The sequence below is a fragment of the Oryzias melastigma genome, linkage group LG6 (genome assembly GCF_002922805.2).
Source record: "Oryzias melastigma strain HK-1 linkage group LG6, ASM292280v2, whole genome shotgun sequence".
In the NCBI taxonomy this organism is placed as follows: Eukaryota; Metazoa; Chordata; class Actinopteri; order Beloniformes; family Adrianichthyidae; genus Oryzias; species Oryzias melastigma.
The window spans coordinates 29859010-29878122 of NC_050517.1; the positions used below are offsets into that span (position 1 = coordinate 29859010).

Sequence of the window (19113 nt, forward strand, 5' to 3'; positions counted from 1 at the left end):
ACCACAAAGCAACAGAATGAACAACGACGCACGAAATATACGACGTGAAATGACTAGAAAGAATTCCTAAATACACAAAAAACCCGTAGAAAGATTATCATAAAAATCCTAAAAAAAAAACATTCCAGCACAATTAGTTGACAAATTAAGAAAGCAGATTTTGAGTCTCCGAGCTTTAACTTGAGCGGATGTATTGAGAAGTTGATCATTTCTATCACATTGTAGACAGACGATAACATTTAGGAATTTTCCAGACATGAAATAACTACTCTCTGCATTACTTCATTCTTGAACTGCAGAAGAGTTTCAGCTCTCCCATTACCCCTCCAGACCGTGAACGCACCCTGAACTCTGGCTGCCATGGTAACCGCGAGACGCTCCAGGAATATGGCGGGGGTCTCGTTTCCTCACGGGGGCTAGCATGTAGCATCTCAACGCCAGGAGTTATTGAAAGAAGACGTATTTACGGGCGTTTAGATTCCAGGGCAAGATTTATCGGAGTTTCTTAGCGACTCGCTCTTGTTGTTCTGGCGTTTTTATTACGCCAGTGATAATTTAATCCGCTAGTTAAGGTTAGCATCGCTGCTAGCTTTAGCCGGACAGCTAGCTGTCTTCACATCCAAGCTGATGGCCTTCTACGAAGTGTACTCCCACCCGGCTGTGATTCGGTACCGAACCAGTGTGTGCACAAAGGCCACGTTGTTCCTGGTTATTGTTCTGTGCCTGACCTACATCCCACCTTTGCTTGTTGCATTCAGGAGCCAAGGTACAGTAAACAAACAAAGGTACAGTAAACAAACACAAAGAAAAAAGGCACCGTAAACATAGAGGCTTTCAAAAAGTCTTTTTATTTAGTTTAACCTAAAGAATATTTAAAATGGTCTTTCTTTTGTTAAGGTTGTTGTTTTTGCTTTTAGTCTTTAAGTTGAAAAATGATTTTCTTGTTTATAGCACTTTACGCGTTACAATTGCTTGAAAAAGGCGTTATAAATAAAGTTTAATGTAATTTTATTGTCTAGTAAAAATAATGAGATAATAAACAACATTTTTTGAAAAACTTTCTAAATGGGCCAGTTCTCCCTTTAGACAACACTTTTTCTTTGAACTAGATTAATAAGTATTAAATAACATACCAAAATAGATATGAGAAGCTTTCAAAATCACTGAATCTGTGTTTGTCTGCTGAAAGATTAGACTTAAATATGTGTGAAATACTTCAATTCCATTGATTTCAGGCCATTTTTAGCAATAAAAACAAAGGAAAAGACGATAAAAATATATTGATATATCCAATCTTTTTCAATCAAACTTTATTTCTAAAAAAGCGCTTCTCATCCTCGCACAGCTCGAAGCTCTTATTTAAGATATTCATGTATTATTTAAAAGTCTTTAAGATATCCTAAACTGATTACAAAAATGAATAAAATAAAAAGATTCTATCCTCTTGACATTGTTTTAAATACACATAACGACTACAGTACACACAAATGACACATTGAATCTGTTTGTCAAATAGAATTTGAATGAATGCTTGGAGAGGAGTGAGGAAGAAGTATAGTTCTAATATAATTATAATATTCAATTTTACTTGACTTTTTTTTTTTACAATGCTTCAAATGCATTACAAGAGTAAATTTAAAAATGTGACTTTTTGGTTTTTTAAATTTGTGCTGGTTTTACTGCACAAGTTAGTGCTGTCACTTGTAATAGAAACAACTGCGGTGAAGTTAGTTTTAGGTTGGATATTCGGCAGACATTCAGATGTTCATATTTAGGGACCGTCAACAAATGACAGAATGTTTCTTCAATGGCTCTTATAGTACTGCACCAAATCAAACCAAAACCCTTTAAAATAATAACACTGATTAATAACTATCTATAACAACAGTTTAACTTAGCTTTTGATGCTAAATATTTTAATTAGATTAATTTTTCTATGTAAACATTTCTTGTAAATGTCAGAAAGCGTGTTGCATTCTGGGTACTTCTAGGTCACATGAGTCAAAGTCAAGGTCCGGGGGCCGAATCTGGCCCTCCGAGTAATTCTTTGGCCCTCCAGAACATTTTTTTTATTGTTATTAAATACCCAATGTTATCTTGTGCCTATTAGGTTTTTTTTTAAGTTTTTTTTTAGGCTATTTTTAAGTTTAGCTATCTTTTCAGCTACAAGCTAGCTGTTTTGGCTGACCTAAGTTCTTTTTGTTTAATTAGGCTAATATGACATTTAGCTAATGTTTTAGCTGACTATCAGCTTCAGTGTTTTTAGCTATCAATCTTCAGCGACCAGCACTAGCATCTTCAGCGGCTAAATTCAGCTTCCAGCACTCACAGTAGCATTATTGCAGGTATTGCTATATAACTAGCTCATAATCATGTTTAAAGGTTACAGTTTTAAAGTGTTGCATAAATGTTTCTCCTGTTCGACCCGCGACCTCAGGAGTGTTTTGGATTGTGGCCCCTTGTACGGTTGACACTCCTGATTTAGATGAACATGTTCATGCTGATGAATGAGAAGATTTATTACAGTTAAAGTCCCAATCTTTGTCACGGACCTTGATGTGTGAAATTTGTTCTCCACATTTGACCCCTCCCCTGGGGGAGTGGTGAGCTGCAGACACAGCTGCGCTCGGGACCCATTTGGTGGTTTAACCCTCCAGTCCAACTCCTTAGTGCTGAGTGTCCAGCAGGGAGGAACCGGGTCCATTTTTAGAGTCTTTGCTATGATTCGGGCGGGATTTGAACCCACGATCTTCCAATCTCAGGGCGGACACTCTACCACAAGGCCACTGAGCTGGTATTGTGCAACAAACTAAGGGGAGAAGGACATGGAAAGCGTCAATGAGGCAGACGTGGCTCTGCTAACCTCCCAGCAACAGTCGAGAGTTCAAACCTGGATTTTGTCAAATGGAGAAAGAAGCAAATTCCACCAGAGATCTCAGATCGTGGAACGTTTATCTGAAGGAGGAAAGCCGGGACTGAGCTCAACTTTAAAAAGATTCTGAAAACATTCTAATCTGCTGTTTTTCTATCACAGGTTTCTGGTTAAAGCAAAGCTCCTATGAAGAACAGCCGGTCGTGAGGTTTCAGTACCAGACTCTGATGGTTGCAGCCACCAGCACTCAAGGGGACTATGTGGCCTGGAGCACCTTCCCACACCTCAACAACATGCTGGGGCCCAGCCTGCGGATCCCTGCCGTCTCTGTAAGAACACAATGTATGTCGCTTATACAGCGGGGCAAACAACAGCCAACCACCAGTTCAGAGAGGCTGTAATTTTATCACTGGTAAACCTCAATTATGAAAATACAAATATCACATTTATTGATTTTTAAAGAATGTATTTGGAAATTATGGTGGAAAATAAGTATTTGGTCAATAACAAAAGATCATCTGAATACTCCCACCCACTCCTCTAGAGCAGAGATGTTTTGGTCCATTCCTCCATCAGATCTCCTCTAGAGCAGAGATGTTTTGGTCCATTCCTCCATCAGATCTCCTCTAGAGCAGTGATGTTTTGGTCCATTCCTCTGCAGATCTCCTCTAGAGCAGTGATGTTTTGGTCCATTCCTCCATGAAGTCCAGTTTCCTTCTGGTTCTCTTAGTTTTTCATTTTTTACTCTCACATCATTTTGTTTCATATATAATTGACCATAAAAATTGATTCTAATAACCATCAGGACATAAAATTCTCGGGTTCTGCATTGATGCTTCTCTAAACAGCAGACGAACCCCACCAACCAGCCTGAACTCTGATGTTTTATGGAGACGACTTCACATCCAACAGCAGATGAGAAACGCTCTGTAGCTAACTCTATGCTTTGGCAGTGGATGTCTCTCCTCTCTACGCTTCAGTTTTCAGGAGAGTTTCACCTGAAACCGAGGTGAAGATACTGATCCAACCTGTCTCTAACTGCCTCTCTCCAGCTGAAGACGTTTCAGTTCTGAGTAGTACAGCCGGAAGACGTATAGAGGAATTTTAGGGACATCATAGCGCTGAAATGTTCTGGCAGCTGCTTTCACTGCCTGAGGCTGAAACTGCCAGAAGATCACAGAGAAATTTAGGTTGACAAAAATGTTTCAGTTTGACACTGTAGCCTGAGAAATTGTTTTTAACTCCTGTGAGTGAGTCACTGAAACAATCGTCAAATATTACTTTGGTTCAAGTTTCTGTGGAGGATTTATTCACCTAAAATGAAACATTTCCCTCCTGGAGTTTAAATACAAGATAAATATTTATGACTTTTGTAAAGAAATAAAGGGCATAACTGTTGAAAGATTAGAAGAAATATCAACAAAAAAGCTTGTAAACAGTATAAATGAAGTTAGTTTGCATGATCTATGGTCTGGTTGGCAGCACAAAGATCAAATACATGATATAGCTGGCTCCAATGTTTGTTTAATGTCTGATAACTGGTCGATCTGGAGCCGGGATGTTCTTGATTTATGTCTTTGCTGTCTTTAGGGTTGGTCATGAGTTGTGAACGCCGTCTTCCTCTTATCTTTAAAGAGGCCCTACTAAGTTTTCTTCAGCCTTTCAGAGTGAGCTATATCCATACGTATGATCATATATTACCTTTGGAACGCCAAAAAAACTAATTAGTTATGAAATATTAGTTATACTTCGTGAGTCTTTTCATATCCGGAAGTAAAACGGCGGCTGCAGTCCACGTCATGACGTCATCCCAGACAAAATCCTGTCTCTGTATTTCTACCACCAGAATAATCCAAACTTCTTCAAAGATGGGCGCACATACGACATACCTGCCTTTAGTAGGTCCGGTCATCACTACACTGCTTCACAACACAAACACGCGGCTTCTGAACGGCTGTGCGGGACCGGGGGTTTGGGGGGCGGGTCTTAAAGGAGCGACATGTTTAAAGTAACAAACATTTATTTGAGCTGGAGACATGGACACGACTGGAAGATGTACGGTATCTGCATCTAAAATGAAAGTTTTTTGATGATCATCACTGGATCAGGGGATAAATTGAGTGTTGTGTTAGTGTGGGGGCGGAGCTATCAGAGCAGACTCTTCCTGGAGGAGCTGTTGGCATCGATCTTACATCAGCACGTTTCCACCTGCTCGTTTTCGTGGGTATGGGAGGGGCTGCTGCAGACGGTGCAGGTTTGTAGAGGATTTGTTCTTTATGGTGAGGAATGAGCAGTAAAACACATTTAAAACCTCAAAAAGTAGAATTTTCATGGTAGGGCCCTTTTAAAGTCCTGGTTGTAGGAAAGAGGATCTGATCCAAGACCCCCCCCCCCCATGAAATTTTAACATTCATGATGGGGATCATTTATTAAGGAATTAAGCTTAAAATGACATTTTTTTAACATTTCTGTATTCAGTTTGTTATGAATCAGGAGCAGACGACAAAATGACACAATAAATAGTCACAAATCTCTCTGCTCCGCCCCTTTCTGATGCAGACCAATAGATCCATGAACGTCTTTGTTTTCCTCTGAGCTGGAATCTGGATCAGAACAGAATCTGGATCAGAACTGGACGGCTGGATACAAATGATATCTCTCCATTTTTGCTGCACCGCTACTGTTAGCTTGGGGCTGTAAGCTAGCAGGAGAGCACATGAACAAAGAGCTCTCAGAGCGGGGAGGGGAAAGGTTGCTCTGCGTCTTCAGCCCCGCCCACAACTCACAGGTGATTTTCTAAGGAGCTTCTGTCACTCTGCAGAAACTATGTCCTTGATTTAGGCTAACTCAGCTCCGTCATGATCAACCGCTTGTCTCTTAATGATGCAAATCTTCATCAAATTGACCGTCATTTATCTGACAGTTAAACAGCTAAAGTCTCTTTATCTGGAAATGAGTTCAGGCATCAGAGAGTTAAAAAGACTAAAAGCGGGTCTGCAGGTCGATCATTCCTACCACCATCCTCTGCATAACCAGGTCATCAACATTTGCACTTATTGATGTTTATTGATGTTTATATTTACGTGTTTGTCTGATGTTTTGTTGGGCTGTGATCGTCCTACCACGGTTTCTCTGTGAGCTGCTGAGATCTGAGAGCTCTCCAGCAGGAAGGTTTCCGTTCTCTTCGTGACAGCTGGCCCTGTTTTCCTGAAGCTGCCGTGTTTCTGTCTGCAGGTGAGGGAGGAGGACCTGAACCAGGATGGAAAGTTGGACCTGCTGACGCTCCAGCTGCAGCTTCCCCTCAGAAACACTGAAGAGGTGTACAGCGTTCAGCTTCTGCTGACCTTCAGCTACCAGCTCTTCGTACGTTCGCTCCAGAATGCTGACCCACTTATGACATAAAGGCTTCTTCATGACTGCCTCTAGCTGGGCTCAGGAACCGGTCCTGCCTTGTGCCAAAGACTTTAGCTCATAAATGATGTGTGGCTGTTCCAGCTGAAGGAGGTCTTCTCTGCAGAGGATGTCCACCGTGGTGATGCAGAGCCTGGCCTTCGTGCAGCTGGCCTCTCCAGTTCCAGGAGCCAGACTCTTCCTGAGCGGGGAGCTGAGGCTGCAGCAGAGGACCCCCCTGCCCCACCGGGGGCTGTACAGCATCTATAATGTGAGAGGAAGCTCAGACCTTTTGGGTCGTCTTCATTCTCCATGTTTGCTCAGCTGTTCTTCCTTGTTCTGCTGCAGGTGTCGGTGGTCGACGGCTCCAGCCCCTTTGCCAGCGCCTACGACCTGGAGAACATAGTCAGGAGCTATCAAGCCAGGAACTGTGAGTTAACAGGAGAAAGGATGGTTTAGGTTCCACCTTTTCAGATCAAACACAAAGTGCTTCATGAACGTAAAAGAGAGCATGAAGTCGAGCAGAACACAGAAACATCATCCCCTTCAAAGTTCATAAGATTTAGTCAAAGTAAAGAAGACATTTATCCCAGGAATGTCTTCAGTCTTTCCGAGTATGTGAGCATAGATTACCTTTGGAACACAACTGTGGACGAGCCAAGGTGAAGCTAGCTCATCACCGCTAGCTTTGTGGGAAAAGAGTGTAGCTATATCTGAATTCCTTCACGTATGCGTTCCTCATTTTGTAGTTCTGTAATTCCAAAATCCAGATCCATAGAAACTAGAGCTGGGTTGGAAGAAACGATTAACCGATTTGAATCGATTTCATCTTCATAGATCAATAATCGATTCACAAAAGATAGAAATCGATTTAGGACACAAAGCTAAAGTCTGCTAGCTTGATGCTAACGTTCAACAGAATTTCCCATAGGACGGCTAATGCTAACGCTTGGTCGACCAAAAAATCATTCTGACTAAATTAACATCTTCATTTACTCACAAACATGAATTTTCCAAACTCTTTTAAGTAAACAACATTTAAAGTAACTATTTGAGGTCTAAAACTATTTTCCCTCATACTGTTGTCTTCTTCTGGAATAATGTGTACTTCTACAACACGATCGCCACCTAGTGGTCAAACTGAAACGTCCTCCAGGAGAAGCAGAACAATGTTTACAATGTTAATGATCTGAACATTTTAGTTAGAACTTCTCCTTTAGAGAATCCATGTAACTCTGGATGATATCAACAATCTCATTATTTCACTGATACATTTACAGTATGTGATCAGATTAATATAAATATATTCAAACTATATAGTAGATTGTTCGTGTATTTCTAAACAAATGTGTCTAAATGTGTAAACTTAAAATTGAATTGAAAGAATTGAAAACAATCAGATTCGAATCGATTCAGACTCTTGTGAATCGAATTGTTTCTGGAAATTATAACAGATACTCAGCCCTACTAGAAACTTCCCAGAAGTCTTTGCAAAAAAACCACTGTGCATCGATGCTCACTACATTAGCAAATCTAGACCACAATGCATTGTGGTAGAGCAATTTTTGCTAAAAAAAATGTGCTTAAATGTATTGTTTTAAATATCCATGAATGTTTTCATCATCAGAACACAGTGGAGTCACAAATAGATGTAAAATGTTCATATTGATTCAGTTTTCACTTCCTGGAATCAGTGATGTGAAATCCACACTTAAAAAAAGAAGGAAAAAAGTCGAGGGAGTGGTGTCTGAATTTAAAGTCCAGCCACTAGATAGTCCTGCACTATATACTTTTAATAGTTAAGGAATTTAAACATAGACTTTAGGTTTCCAAATCTCTCCAGAAGGCCTGTGTGTGTTAGCCTGGGGGTGGGGCTGTAAGGGGCGGTTCCACTCTGTGACATCATCACGTGAGGACCCGCTCGTTTTGGTGGGTATGGGAGGGGCTGCAGGTTTCTAGAGGATGACTCAGGAATTCGTGAATAGATCAAAATCCCACTTTGGGATTCTTTTGAGAGAAGAATGAACGTAGAATACACTTTAGGAAAGGTAGTTTTTCATGGTATGGGCCCTTAACCCACAGAAATCTCTTGTGAACAAAAACCTTCAACAGACTGTATGTCGTAGAGACAAAGATGTTCCCATGACGAGGTTTGAATTCTTCTGTTTTTATAGCAAGTTTTGGGAATAGTTGGAAGTTTTTGGTTTGAGGACGTCAAAGGAGGAGATGAAGGGTCAGGGGTTAAAAGGTCAACAATGTATTCTAGACAAGGCGGTAAAAACTAGAAGTCAATGTTTAGAACAGATTCTAATTTTGACTGTAAAAACAGTAGAGACGTTATCTGAGCTGGTTTGATGGCGGCTGTAAAAAGCCTCGCTGCTCGTGTCGGACGAGTCGCAAACATCTCAAAGAGCTTTTGATTAGATAAAGAATGACTGTAATCTCAACCAGAGGAAAGATAAGTGTAAATAATCCTCTCTAAGTCAGGTCAGGATAGATAGGTTTTTAATTATTTCACTCCTTCGTTTTGAAAGTTCTTCGAGCGCCGGGGATTTATCAAACGTCAGCCGTCTGAGACTGAAGCCAACAGGAGAAGGAACATGTCGTCTGCATAAAAATCATAAAAATCGTGGCTAGATTTGATATTTAGTTTCCTAAGAGGAATTATGAATGAATAAAATAGGAACCAGAACAGAACCCTGGGGAACGCCACAAGCTATTTTTCCCATTTCAGAGGTTAATGAACCTACAGCCATGTTAAAAGTTCTTCCACTAACATAGATATAATGTTAATCAAACCCAGACAGACCATAATAATCATGATGCTGTGATCTACAGCAGGGACTCTGACCCTCTTCCTCGTTAGCTATAGCTGCTTGTTTTGTTTCTAACCCTGCTTCAGTAATCGCTGCTCACCTGGATCAGGTGTGTTCAGTCAATCAGAAACTGGGCTGATTCAATCCAGATAATCAGCAGTCACTGAAATGTAGTTATCTGCAGAACCAGAGGGCGGGAACAGCAGGCCTGGAGACGGTGATCTACGGTAGCAAATGCAGATCTCTGAAAGCGTCAGGATCAGTCAGCATGACTCCAGACGCCGTCTCAGTAGCCGTACTTCCTCCTCTGGACGGATGCTGGGATCCCGTCTCTTTGGAAGGAGGTTTCATTTTCCTGCCTGGTGTTTGCATGTTCTGGGTTTGCCACTCGTGAGACATGAGGGAGTTCTGCAGCTGATCCACTGAACCGGAGGAGGCGGGAAAACCACAGGAGCAGTCACTGAGATGTGGTTATGAACTCGGACATGCTCGTGTGCTGATCCTCTTCTTCTTTTCCTGCTTTAGTAACGACGGTGCTGTCGTGTCCGATGCCGGTCTGGACTGTGGGCCGGGCCGCCGGTTCTCCTTTTGAGCTGAATGTTGAGATCCGGTACCCCGTGGAGGTCATCGCATATCCTTCGTTTAAAACCAGATAATGAAGCGTTTGCTGGTCAAGGTTTTACCTGAAACAACAGCTCCAGCCTGGGATCAACATATTACATTTTCACTATATTACGTTGAAAAATGTACCAGGAACAGGAGAACGCCACTTTTGTAAGCTCGCCATGATGATGATCAAAATCTACAACTTCTAATAACAACATTTTTCTCAGTCGCTTCCCGATGATGCTGAAAGAGTTCGAAAGGATCGAAGAAAATCTCTGGGACGAGTTTTTGGTTGTAGCTGGTACTACAAGTGTTTGTTTCAATTCAAGATGCCGGCCTCTTCCCAAGGTCAAAGGTCCACGTAACTCCAGGGCTTGTTTTAGACTTAAGCTAATGGCATGTGTGTGAAATTTTGTGAAAATTGCACAAACAAAAGGTTCATTTTCCTGTACATGAAAATCACCAAATCTTTGATTTTACCGCAAAATGGCCGCCGAGCCGTAGGTCGTGTGGCCATCCCATAATGATTTAAAACCTTCCTTTGGATACATTTATATTGTTTTTATTAGTGAATACCAACATTTTTCTTCCCCAATTTAATTTTTTTGCTGAGTCAGCATATTTCTACGACGTTTTTTGTTAACCACACCCACATTTTTAGCATTCTTACATCGTATTTTAGATGTTTCTGTTCAGCTTGAGCCTTTTTACCACATTCCGATAGAAAAGGTGTGAGCTAGCTTTGATGGCACGCCATTCAGGATGTAACCATTCAGTCAAGCCAGGATTCGATTCACGAAGAATCGTTACATCCCTTCACGCCATCCAAACTCTACAGCTTCTGAGTCCCACGTTTTTCCACATAGGTTCAAAAAAATGTTTGAGAAGTTTCAAGACGATCAATTAAAATCCCCAAAATGAGCTTTCCTTTGTAGCTGGAACTAAAGGTGTGTTTTTATTCAAGATGCTTGAATTAAATTGAAGGAACTGAAATTCCTTTGTGGCGGGTACTTGGTGAGTGCAAATGAGTCGTCAGCATGTGGCGGGGTCGAGTCTCCGCTCAAAGACGCAGAAACGTCTTTGTGTACCACAGCAGTCTGCTCCCTGCAGGCCTGATGACAGGAAGAAAACATTCTGTACCTCTGAGCTTCAGTTCTGGACGAGTCCGAGTCCAAACTGCTGCGCTAACGCTCACATGATCAATCAATGAGAAGAATCTTCTCACCTATTAATGGAAACAAACGGTTCGTTCTAGTTTTTCTAGTCTTTGACCATCAGTTCACTCTGATTCTCCATCATTCCTTTCTAGAATGTATCTGCCTCTGCTAGTCTGTGACTCTGTTACAGCTGGTCCTGTTCATATTTATCCGTTTTCAGATGGATTTTTTTCTCTTTCTGTTTTAAATTATCTCATTATAAAAATTTAAACAACTTCAGAAAATTAGTTTCAGTGCGATTTATTTATCTAATTCATTCAAAGAGGACGCTCCATGAAAAGCAGCCATGAGCCGAGTCCAGGTCTGACAGGTTACCGCCTTAACCCTCTCCTCCACTTACCGGCCAGGATTCTGGGAAACCATCAAGTTCGCCTGGATTCAGTACGTCAGCATCCTCCTGGTCTTCATCTGGGTGTTTGAACGCATCCAGAGGTTTGTCTTCCAGAACCAGGTCCTCACGACGGTTCCCCTCCCAGCGGGGAAGCCTCACCTGTTGTGACCCAGCAGCAAAACCTCCAGGATCCGGGCCGGCAGGTCCAGCTGCAGCCGAGTCCACCGCAGAGGTGTTGATCCGACTCTCTGATCGTCCCGCTGTCAGAGCTTCAGGTTCAGCAGAGCAGGCTGAAGAGGCAATGTCAGCTGACAGGAACTGGTTTAGACAGCTTTAAGGGAAAATCCTCCATCCATTCCTCTGACAGAACCGCTGATGCTAGCAGCTCAAATGACAGAAACAGTTCCTCATGTCGGACGGAAAAACTGGTCTTCTGAGATTTGAAAGTCTGTTTGAATTCTTTTGTTTATGAATTTAAAGAATTAAAGGTGTTCAAAGTTTATTTCTGCTTCTCTCTTATTAAGAAAATCACAGAAACTATTTTCCTCTTTTCAACATTTATTTGTTTAAATTCAAATATGGAAGAAAACGTCTATGAATTGTCTCTCTCTATATATAAATTAGGGTTGTGAACCTTAACGTGTTAACACGCGATTAATCAAAAATAATAAAACACTTTGTCAGGTATTTTCCCACTTAGGGATGAATGAACGAACGAATAAATGAATGAAATATTTCAAGCAATCAGGTAATAATACAATAACATATTACATTATCAATCACAAGTTGAGTGGAAGGAAGTGAACTTATATAATCCCACCCCGGCTCGACCATTTTCTCTACATGAATTATCAACATCCGGTTCTGGACTTGATATCCAATATTTATACCCAACAATCATAGATTCAGGTTATGAAGGATCATTAAGATTAAGGATGTCATCAAATTTCAAACATCCACAGACAAATCATTTATATTAATCAGTACCAAAAATCTAAATATACTCAGCAGATTATTATCAGGAAAACATCATCCACATCAATCAATACCAGAAGCCCAAGAACATTCAGATCATCATCACCAGAAAAAATCCCCACACCAACCAGCACCAGAACTCCAGAGCATAACAGATGATTATCCATAATCATCTGAACATGCAACATGCACCCGGCCCCGATCAATGCAGAAGATCCTCCCGATGACGACGATCCGATCATACCCCAGATCTCCGGCCCGATCAATGCAGAAGATCCTCCCGATGATGATCCGATCATACCCCAGATCTCCGGCACTGATCAATGCAGAAGATCCTCCCGATGATGATCCGATCATACCCCAGATCTCCGGCCCGATCAATGCAGAAGATCCTCCCGATTATACCATGGTTATTTAAATAAGAGATAAATATTCAATCGGTTTTCAGTGCTTTAATCTTGCTATTATTTTGGTTTAGGTTGTTTTTTCACAAGAAGTGGATTATTTGATCCATGGTTCGGCGCCATACTGTCATCTAAAGTTTACCCAGGAAAACACTGTGATTAATCGTGATTAATCACAACACAAAAGTTTGATTAATTGATTTTTTTTTTATTCAATTGACAGCACAAATTAAAAATAAACATTCTAAATGTACAGTTTTGTATTTGTTTTCATGTTGTTATTATCTGCAGATAATAAGTGGTCAGTAAATACTGTTACTAAAACAAAAATAATAATAATCACTATTAATTGCAATTAATTTTTTTCTAGTTTGTGATTAATTAATTTTTCGATCGATTCCCAGCCCTAATATAAATATATAAAAAGTATCTATATACATATTTACAAATGGATTATGTTTCATATAAAATGCCAATGTTTTATTTGAATGTCTTTAGTTCATAAAAAAACATTCAACTTTATAATTAATGAGTAGTTTCTGAATTTGGACACTTTTTATTCAAACCATTGAATTTCTTGAAAAAAATTCAGATTCTTTCAACAATTCAATAACTTTCCATCTCAGGTGTAAACACAGTGGTGTTAGTATCATGATTATCATAAATGTTGCAGACAAACATTAAAGTCTTTTTCAAGATCTAAACGGCTGTTTGAGAGAGAAACCTGAGGAAACTGACAGCCAGACATGAGCTGTTTAGTATAGAGAAAGTAGGTAAGTATTTAATTTTAATGATTCTTCTTGGTAATAAATGATCGATGTTTTGACTCATTTATTTAGATTAAACATGATAAACTTTGACGTCAAGAGTTCTTTCCTAAAAAAAGGTTTAATGAAACTTTATTTAAACTAAAGGTAGAAGAAACACATCTGAGGAGATTCACTGATCTGATTCTTCCAGCTCCATGTTTTCTTGAGAAAATCTGAGGGAAATGCTGACAGCTCCCTCCCTCGGTTCAGGTTTATCCGTGGAAGAGGAATGCAGGAGGATCAGCCGAGCAGACAATGGACTTCTGTTCAGACTCTGAGACGTCATTAGTCCTAACTTTCTGACCCACCTCACTCGTGCTGGTCACACAGCGAACCAGTGACGGCGCTTCAGCCGAGCTAGTTCTGACCGGCGGAGCAGCTTCCGCAGTGGCTTTAGTTTCTTTGTTTTCCAAACGGTTCTGATCTGAAGGAGGTCTGATGTGGACAGAATAATGAATCATCGCCCCTCCCACCCAAAACATGCTGTGTGTGTCCATTAAATATGCTTATCCTGGATGGCTGCCACTCTGTTAGCTCATTTTAATCCAAAGTTCAATGTTGAATCTACGGCTGACAATTACACTCCAGTTACACCCTCGCTGCACGCCAAATCTTCCCTCAATAGTCGGTAATTATTAAGATTATACCTGCAAGAAAAGCTGCCGGAGGAGATACCATCTGCTGTTTTTGGAGTTGTTTTAAGGGCTGAAACTGCTGACTATTTTCTTTTCCACTGGGCGTTTCCTCATAAGGCTGGGTGGTACTAAAAATAAAAAACAGTTTCTCTTCTGATTTTTTAGCAGTGGATCCTGAATGAATGCTCTCTGAAGTTTTTCTAGTAAATGTTTTCCAGCGGGTCGCTGCGTCCTGCTCGTCTTCCCTGAGAGGGAAACGCTCTAAAGGGTAAAAACATGATGGTTGGTTTTCCTAAAGAATGTGAGTCGGATAAGGAACAGAGAAGGTCACCGCGGGGTCGTCTTTGTCAGCTAAACACTGAAGAAAAATGTCAAACACTGCTGTGTTTGCAGTGATGGCAGCCGTAGTCCCGCCTCTCCTGCAGTGATGGCCTGGGATCCTGTGTGAGGTGGCACTGTTTTCACTGAAAACTGTTCCTGAGGCCTCCGTCACATGAGCCCCCATGCAGGTTTGACTCGCCAGAAAATAGACCGTACCATTACGGTGCAGGTGGTCAGTGCATCACGATGGTGAACTTACACTCCAGTGGCTAGTCAGGTGGGGGTTCTGACCCGTAAGACCCGCTCCGATCATTTTCTGATCTACTTCCAAAGCGTTTCCAGAGCTCTTTTGATCATGGTGATGCCGTTTAGCCAAAATAAAGAGACAGTTTCTGCCCTTTATCTCCGGTTCTGTTCATAGTCTTTATGGACAGAATTTCTAGGTGCAACCAGGGCCCGGAGGGGATCTGGTTTGGGGACCACAGGATTTCATCTCTGTTCCTTACAGAGAATGTTGTTCTGTTGGACCTCCAGCATTTACTGGAACGGTTTGTAGCCAAGTGTGAAGCGGCGGGGATGCGGGTCAGCACCGCTAAATCTGAGGTCATGGTTCTGGACCTGAGAAAGGTAGTTTGTCCTCTCTCGGTGGGTGGAGCGCTCCCTTAGAGAGAGAAGCTCGGTCAGGGAGCTCGGAGTAGAGCCGCTTCTCCTCCACATCCAGAGGAGCCAGGTGAGGTGGATCAGGTATCTGGTCTGGATGGACTCCTCCCTGGAGAGGTGTTCTGGGCATATCCCACTGGGGAAGGACCCGGGGAGACACAGAACACTGTAGAGAATATGTTTCTCTGCTGGTCTGGGAACGCCTCGGGGAACCCCAGAGGACCAGGAGGAAGTGACTGGAGAGAGGGAAGTCTGGACATCTGTGCTTAGACTGCTGCCCCCACGACCCGGTCTGGATGAGAGAAAGAAGATGGAAGGATGGAAGGATGATGGATGGATGATGAATAACCGACTGTAATAACCGACTGTAATAACCGACTGTTACAACCGACTGTAATAACCGACTGTAATAACTGACTGTAATAACCGACTGTAATAACCGACTGTAATAACCGACTGTTATAACCGACTGTAATAACCGACTGTAATAACCGACTGTAATAACCGACTGTAATAACCGACTGTAATAATCGACTGTAATAACCGACTGTTATAACCGACTGTAATAGCCGACTGTTATAACCGACTGTTATAACCGACTGTTATAACCGACTGTTATAACCGACTGTAATAACCGACTGTAATAACCGACTGTAATAACCGACTGTTATAACCGACTGTAATGACCGACTGTAATGACCGACTGTAATAACCGACTGTTATAACCGACTGTAATATCCGACTGTAATAACCGACTGTTATACCTGACTGTAATAACCGACTGTTACAACCGACTGTAATAACCGACTGTAATAACTGACTGTAATATCCGACTGTAATATCCGACTGTAATAACCGACTTTTATAACAGACTGTAATAACTGACTGTTATAACCGACTGTAATAGCCGACTTTAATAGCCGACTGTAATAGCCGACTGTAATAGCCGACTGTAATAACCGACTGTAATAGCCGACTGTAATAACCGACTGTTATAACCGACTGTAATAACCGACTGTAATAGCCGACTGTAATAACCGACTGTAATATCCGACTGTAATAACCGACTGTAATAACCGACTGTAATAGCCGACTGTAATAACCGACTGTAATAACCGACTGTAATAACCGACTGTAATATCCGACTGTAATATCCGACTGTAATGACAGACTGTAATAGCCGACTGTAATAACCGACTGTAATAACCGACTGTAATAACCGACTGTAATATCCGACTGTAATGACCGACTGTAACAACTGACTGTTATTTGGTTATGTGAATTCAATTCTTGAGGAAGAAGAATCAAACCAACTAAATGATTTAACATTTGCATACAGTATGTGTGAAGACGTATTCATCCAGCGTGTTTTCATAGCAATTACAAGGTTAAAAAAGGTCACCTGAATGTAGTGTTTTAAAATACAATATTCAGTTGACCTTTTTTAATTTTGTCGTGCTATTAATTTTTTTTTTCTTTCTAACCTTTCATAAATATAGTCATACCTAATAAATATACTAATACATAATTATAATCATACATAGTTATAATGAATGAATGAATGAATGAAATGGTTTATTTTTAGCAATCAGGTAATAATACATGAAATAATATATCACTTAATAAATCCCATGTTGATCACTTGAAAGGGAGTGGAAGGAAGTGAACTTATATAATCCCACCCCGGCTCGACCATTTTCTCTACATGAATTATCAATATCCAGATCAGGACTTGATATCAATATTTATACCCAACAATCATAGATTCAGGTTATGAAGGATCATTAAGATTAAGGATGTCATCAAATTTCAAACATCCACAGACAAATCCTTTATATTAATCAGTACCAAAAATCTAAATATGCTCAGCCGATTATTATCAGGAGCACATCATCCACATCAATCAATTACAGAAACCCAAGAACATTCAGATCATCATCACCAGAAAAAATCCCCACACCAACCAGCACCAGAACTCCAGACCATAACAGATGATTATCCATAATCATCTAAATATATTTTAGACCCCGGCACCGATCAATGCAGAAGATCCTCCCGATGACGACGATCCGATCATACCCCAGAGCTCAGGCACAGATCAATACAAATGACTCTCCCAGATGATAATCATTATCAGGAAGAAACACCATTGAAATGTTTAAGGCCAGGTGTAATCATACATAAATATCATACATAAATCCAGTCATAACCAAAAAAAAATACCTTATTTTATTCTTTCTTTCTGTAATGTTCTATTTCCATGGACTAAATGACTTTCTGGGCCTGTTTTTAAAGTCTTCCAGTTTTGCAGATGTTGGTCTAAAGCTGTTGTTTTGTTTGTTACATATAATTTAACATTAGATAGATAATCATCAAGATTTCTGCGGGCTAACCGGATCAGCTTGACTGTGTTTTTGTATTTTTCTTCTTTACCATCTGTCAGGAGTCAGAGCTCTGAGTCCCCCTCTGGGCACCAGCGTGAACAGTCAGCAGAGTACTAACTACACTTCATCTCCCAGAAGCCCCAGCCCACAGTTCCTGGTTCCTGCTCAGCTGTCTCCAATCAGACAATCACTGACCTGCTTCTTAAGCAGCACACAGAGCCACACTCACTGCGAAGTATTTGTTTGTGCCACCCTGTCTGCAGTACCGAGCGTTTATACCTGGACCAGATCTTCTGACCATGACCTTACTCTGATTGCCTGCCGCCTGCCCTGAACCTCGCCTGGACTCTGACTACTCTCCTCTCTCTTCTCGGATGATCCCCTGCTCGTGTATGACCTCTGCCTGTCTGACCCTGCTTAAGTTTTGTGGACTTTTAGCTCTGATAATAAACCTGCTGCATGTGGAACCAGCTGTCTGCCTGTTTTGTGACACCATCACACTATAGAATTTTATTACTATTCAGAGCTATGACCAAAGTGATGATGCTAGCTAAACTGAGATGTTTACTCAAATATTTTATCACCTGTGGTTCTTCTGAAGTTCCTTGTGACGGAGCGGCTCTGTCCCTCCGTCTGAGTGAGCGCAGTGAGCACACGCACATACACACACACCTACAAGCTGGCGTGCGCATCCATGTCATAAACCAACTCTGCTGTTATCCCACCACATTATCTTGTAAATTATCTTTCATTTCTTACAGTTTAGACCTCGGGTGCACACTTGGTCATTGCTAGTTTCCCGCATACACACACATACAAACATTTACTCACCACAACTCTGCAGCACGGCGTCTTAGCCACGCCCCCTTTTCCCCCACCTTCACTGACAGCCAAACCGAGGGATTTGTTTTTCCTGTTTATATAATTTTTATGTCAGTTTTGAGACAGCCGTTTCTAATTTAAATTGTTTGGGTTTTGTTTCTTTGTTTTTTCATGTTATAGTTTAAATGAATTAATTGTATTGAAATACTGTTAATTAGAATCTGAAGTTAAAAGAAGAACTCATTGACATAGATTGTTTAAATGCAATATTTTCTGGAAGTTAATATTCTGAGTAAAATGCTTAATTGGATGGGAGTGGCCAGAAGAAGTATAAATGGAGGTACTTCTCTCTCACAATGGCAGTGAGTATAATAAATAGTAGTAGTTCACTTTCGGCTTATCCCTTTCGGGGTCGCCACAGCGTAACTCCACCCACTGTTTCTCATCAGTGATTTGGCAGAGTTTTTACGCCGGATGCCCTTCCTGACACAACCCTGTACTTGAGGGGCACAGGGACCCAGTTAGGCAGCAGGTCAAGGGTCTAAGGACCCAATCTGGGTGGGGGTCAGTGGACAACCCTGGGAATCGAACCCAGGGCTCCTGGGTGTCAGCTGTTTGTCGACTTTAGCTCTGCATTTAACACAATTCTCCCCCACAGACTGGTGGCCAAGCTCTCAGAACTGGGTCTGTCTTCTTCCATCTGCTGCTGGATTCTGGATTTTTTGACAAATCGCCCTCAGCAGGTGCGAGTTGGCTCCCACACCTCTGGAAACATCAGCCTTAGCACTGGTTCTCCACAGGGGTGCGTGCTGAGCCCTCTTTTATACACCCTTTACACGCACGACTGCACTCCGTCCCACCCCACCAACAC

General features: G+C 41.3%; 1 protein-coding gene across 1 annotated transcript; it reads left to right on the plus strand.

Moving 5' to 3' along the window:
• Nucleotides 1–6: 6 nt before the first annotated feature.
• tmem231 (transmembrane protein 231) lies at nt 7–11734 on the plus strand. Its single transcript, XM_024281548.2, has 7 exons — nt 7–766; nt 3035–3201; nt 6107–6235; nt 6390–6533; nt 6611–6692; nt 9604–9709; nt 11238–11734. The coding sequence occupies exons 1-7, from the start codon at nt 628–630 to the stop codon at nt 11398–11400; spliced, it is 930 nt and encodes a 309-aa protein (XP_024137316.1). The 5' UTR covers nt 7–627; the 3' UTR covers nt 11401–11734.
• Nucleotides 11735–19113: the final 7379 nt, after the last annotated feature.

Bases quoted from the DNA above. Each gene is read 5' to 3' on its own strand.
- tmem231 (XM_024281548.2), top strand. From the start codon at position 628: ATGGCCTTCTACGAAGTGTACTCCCACCCGGCTGTGATTCGGTACCGA. The intron at 767-3,034 runs GTACAGTAAACA...TTTCTATCACAG, and splicing joins TGTTGCATTCAGGAGCCAAG to GTTTCTGGTTAAAGCAAAGC. The intron at 3,202-6,106 runs GTAAGAACACAA...TTCTGTCTGCAG, and splicing joins TGCGGATCCCTGCCGTCTCT to GTGAGGGAGGAGGACCTGAA.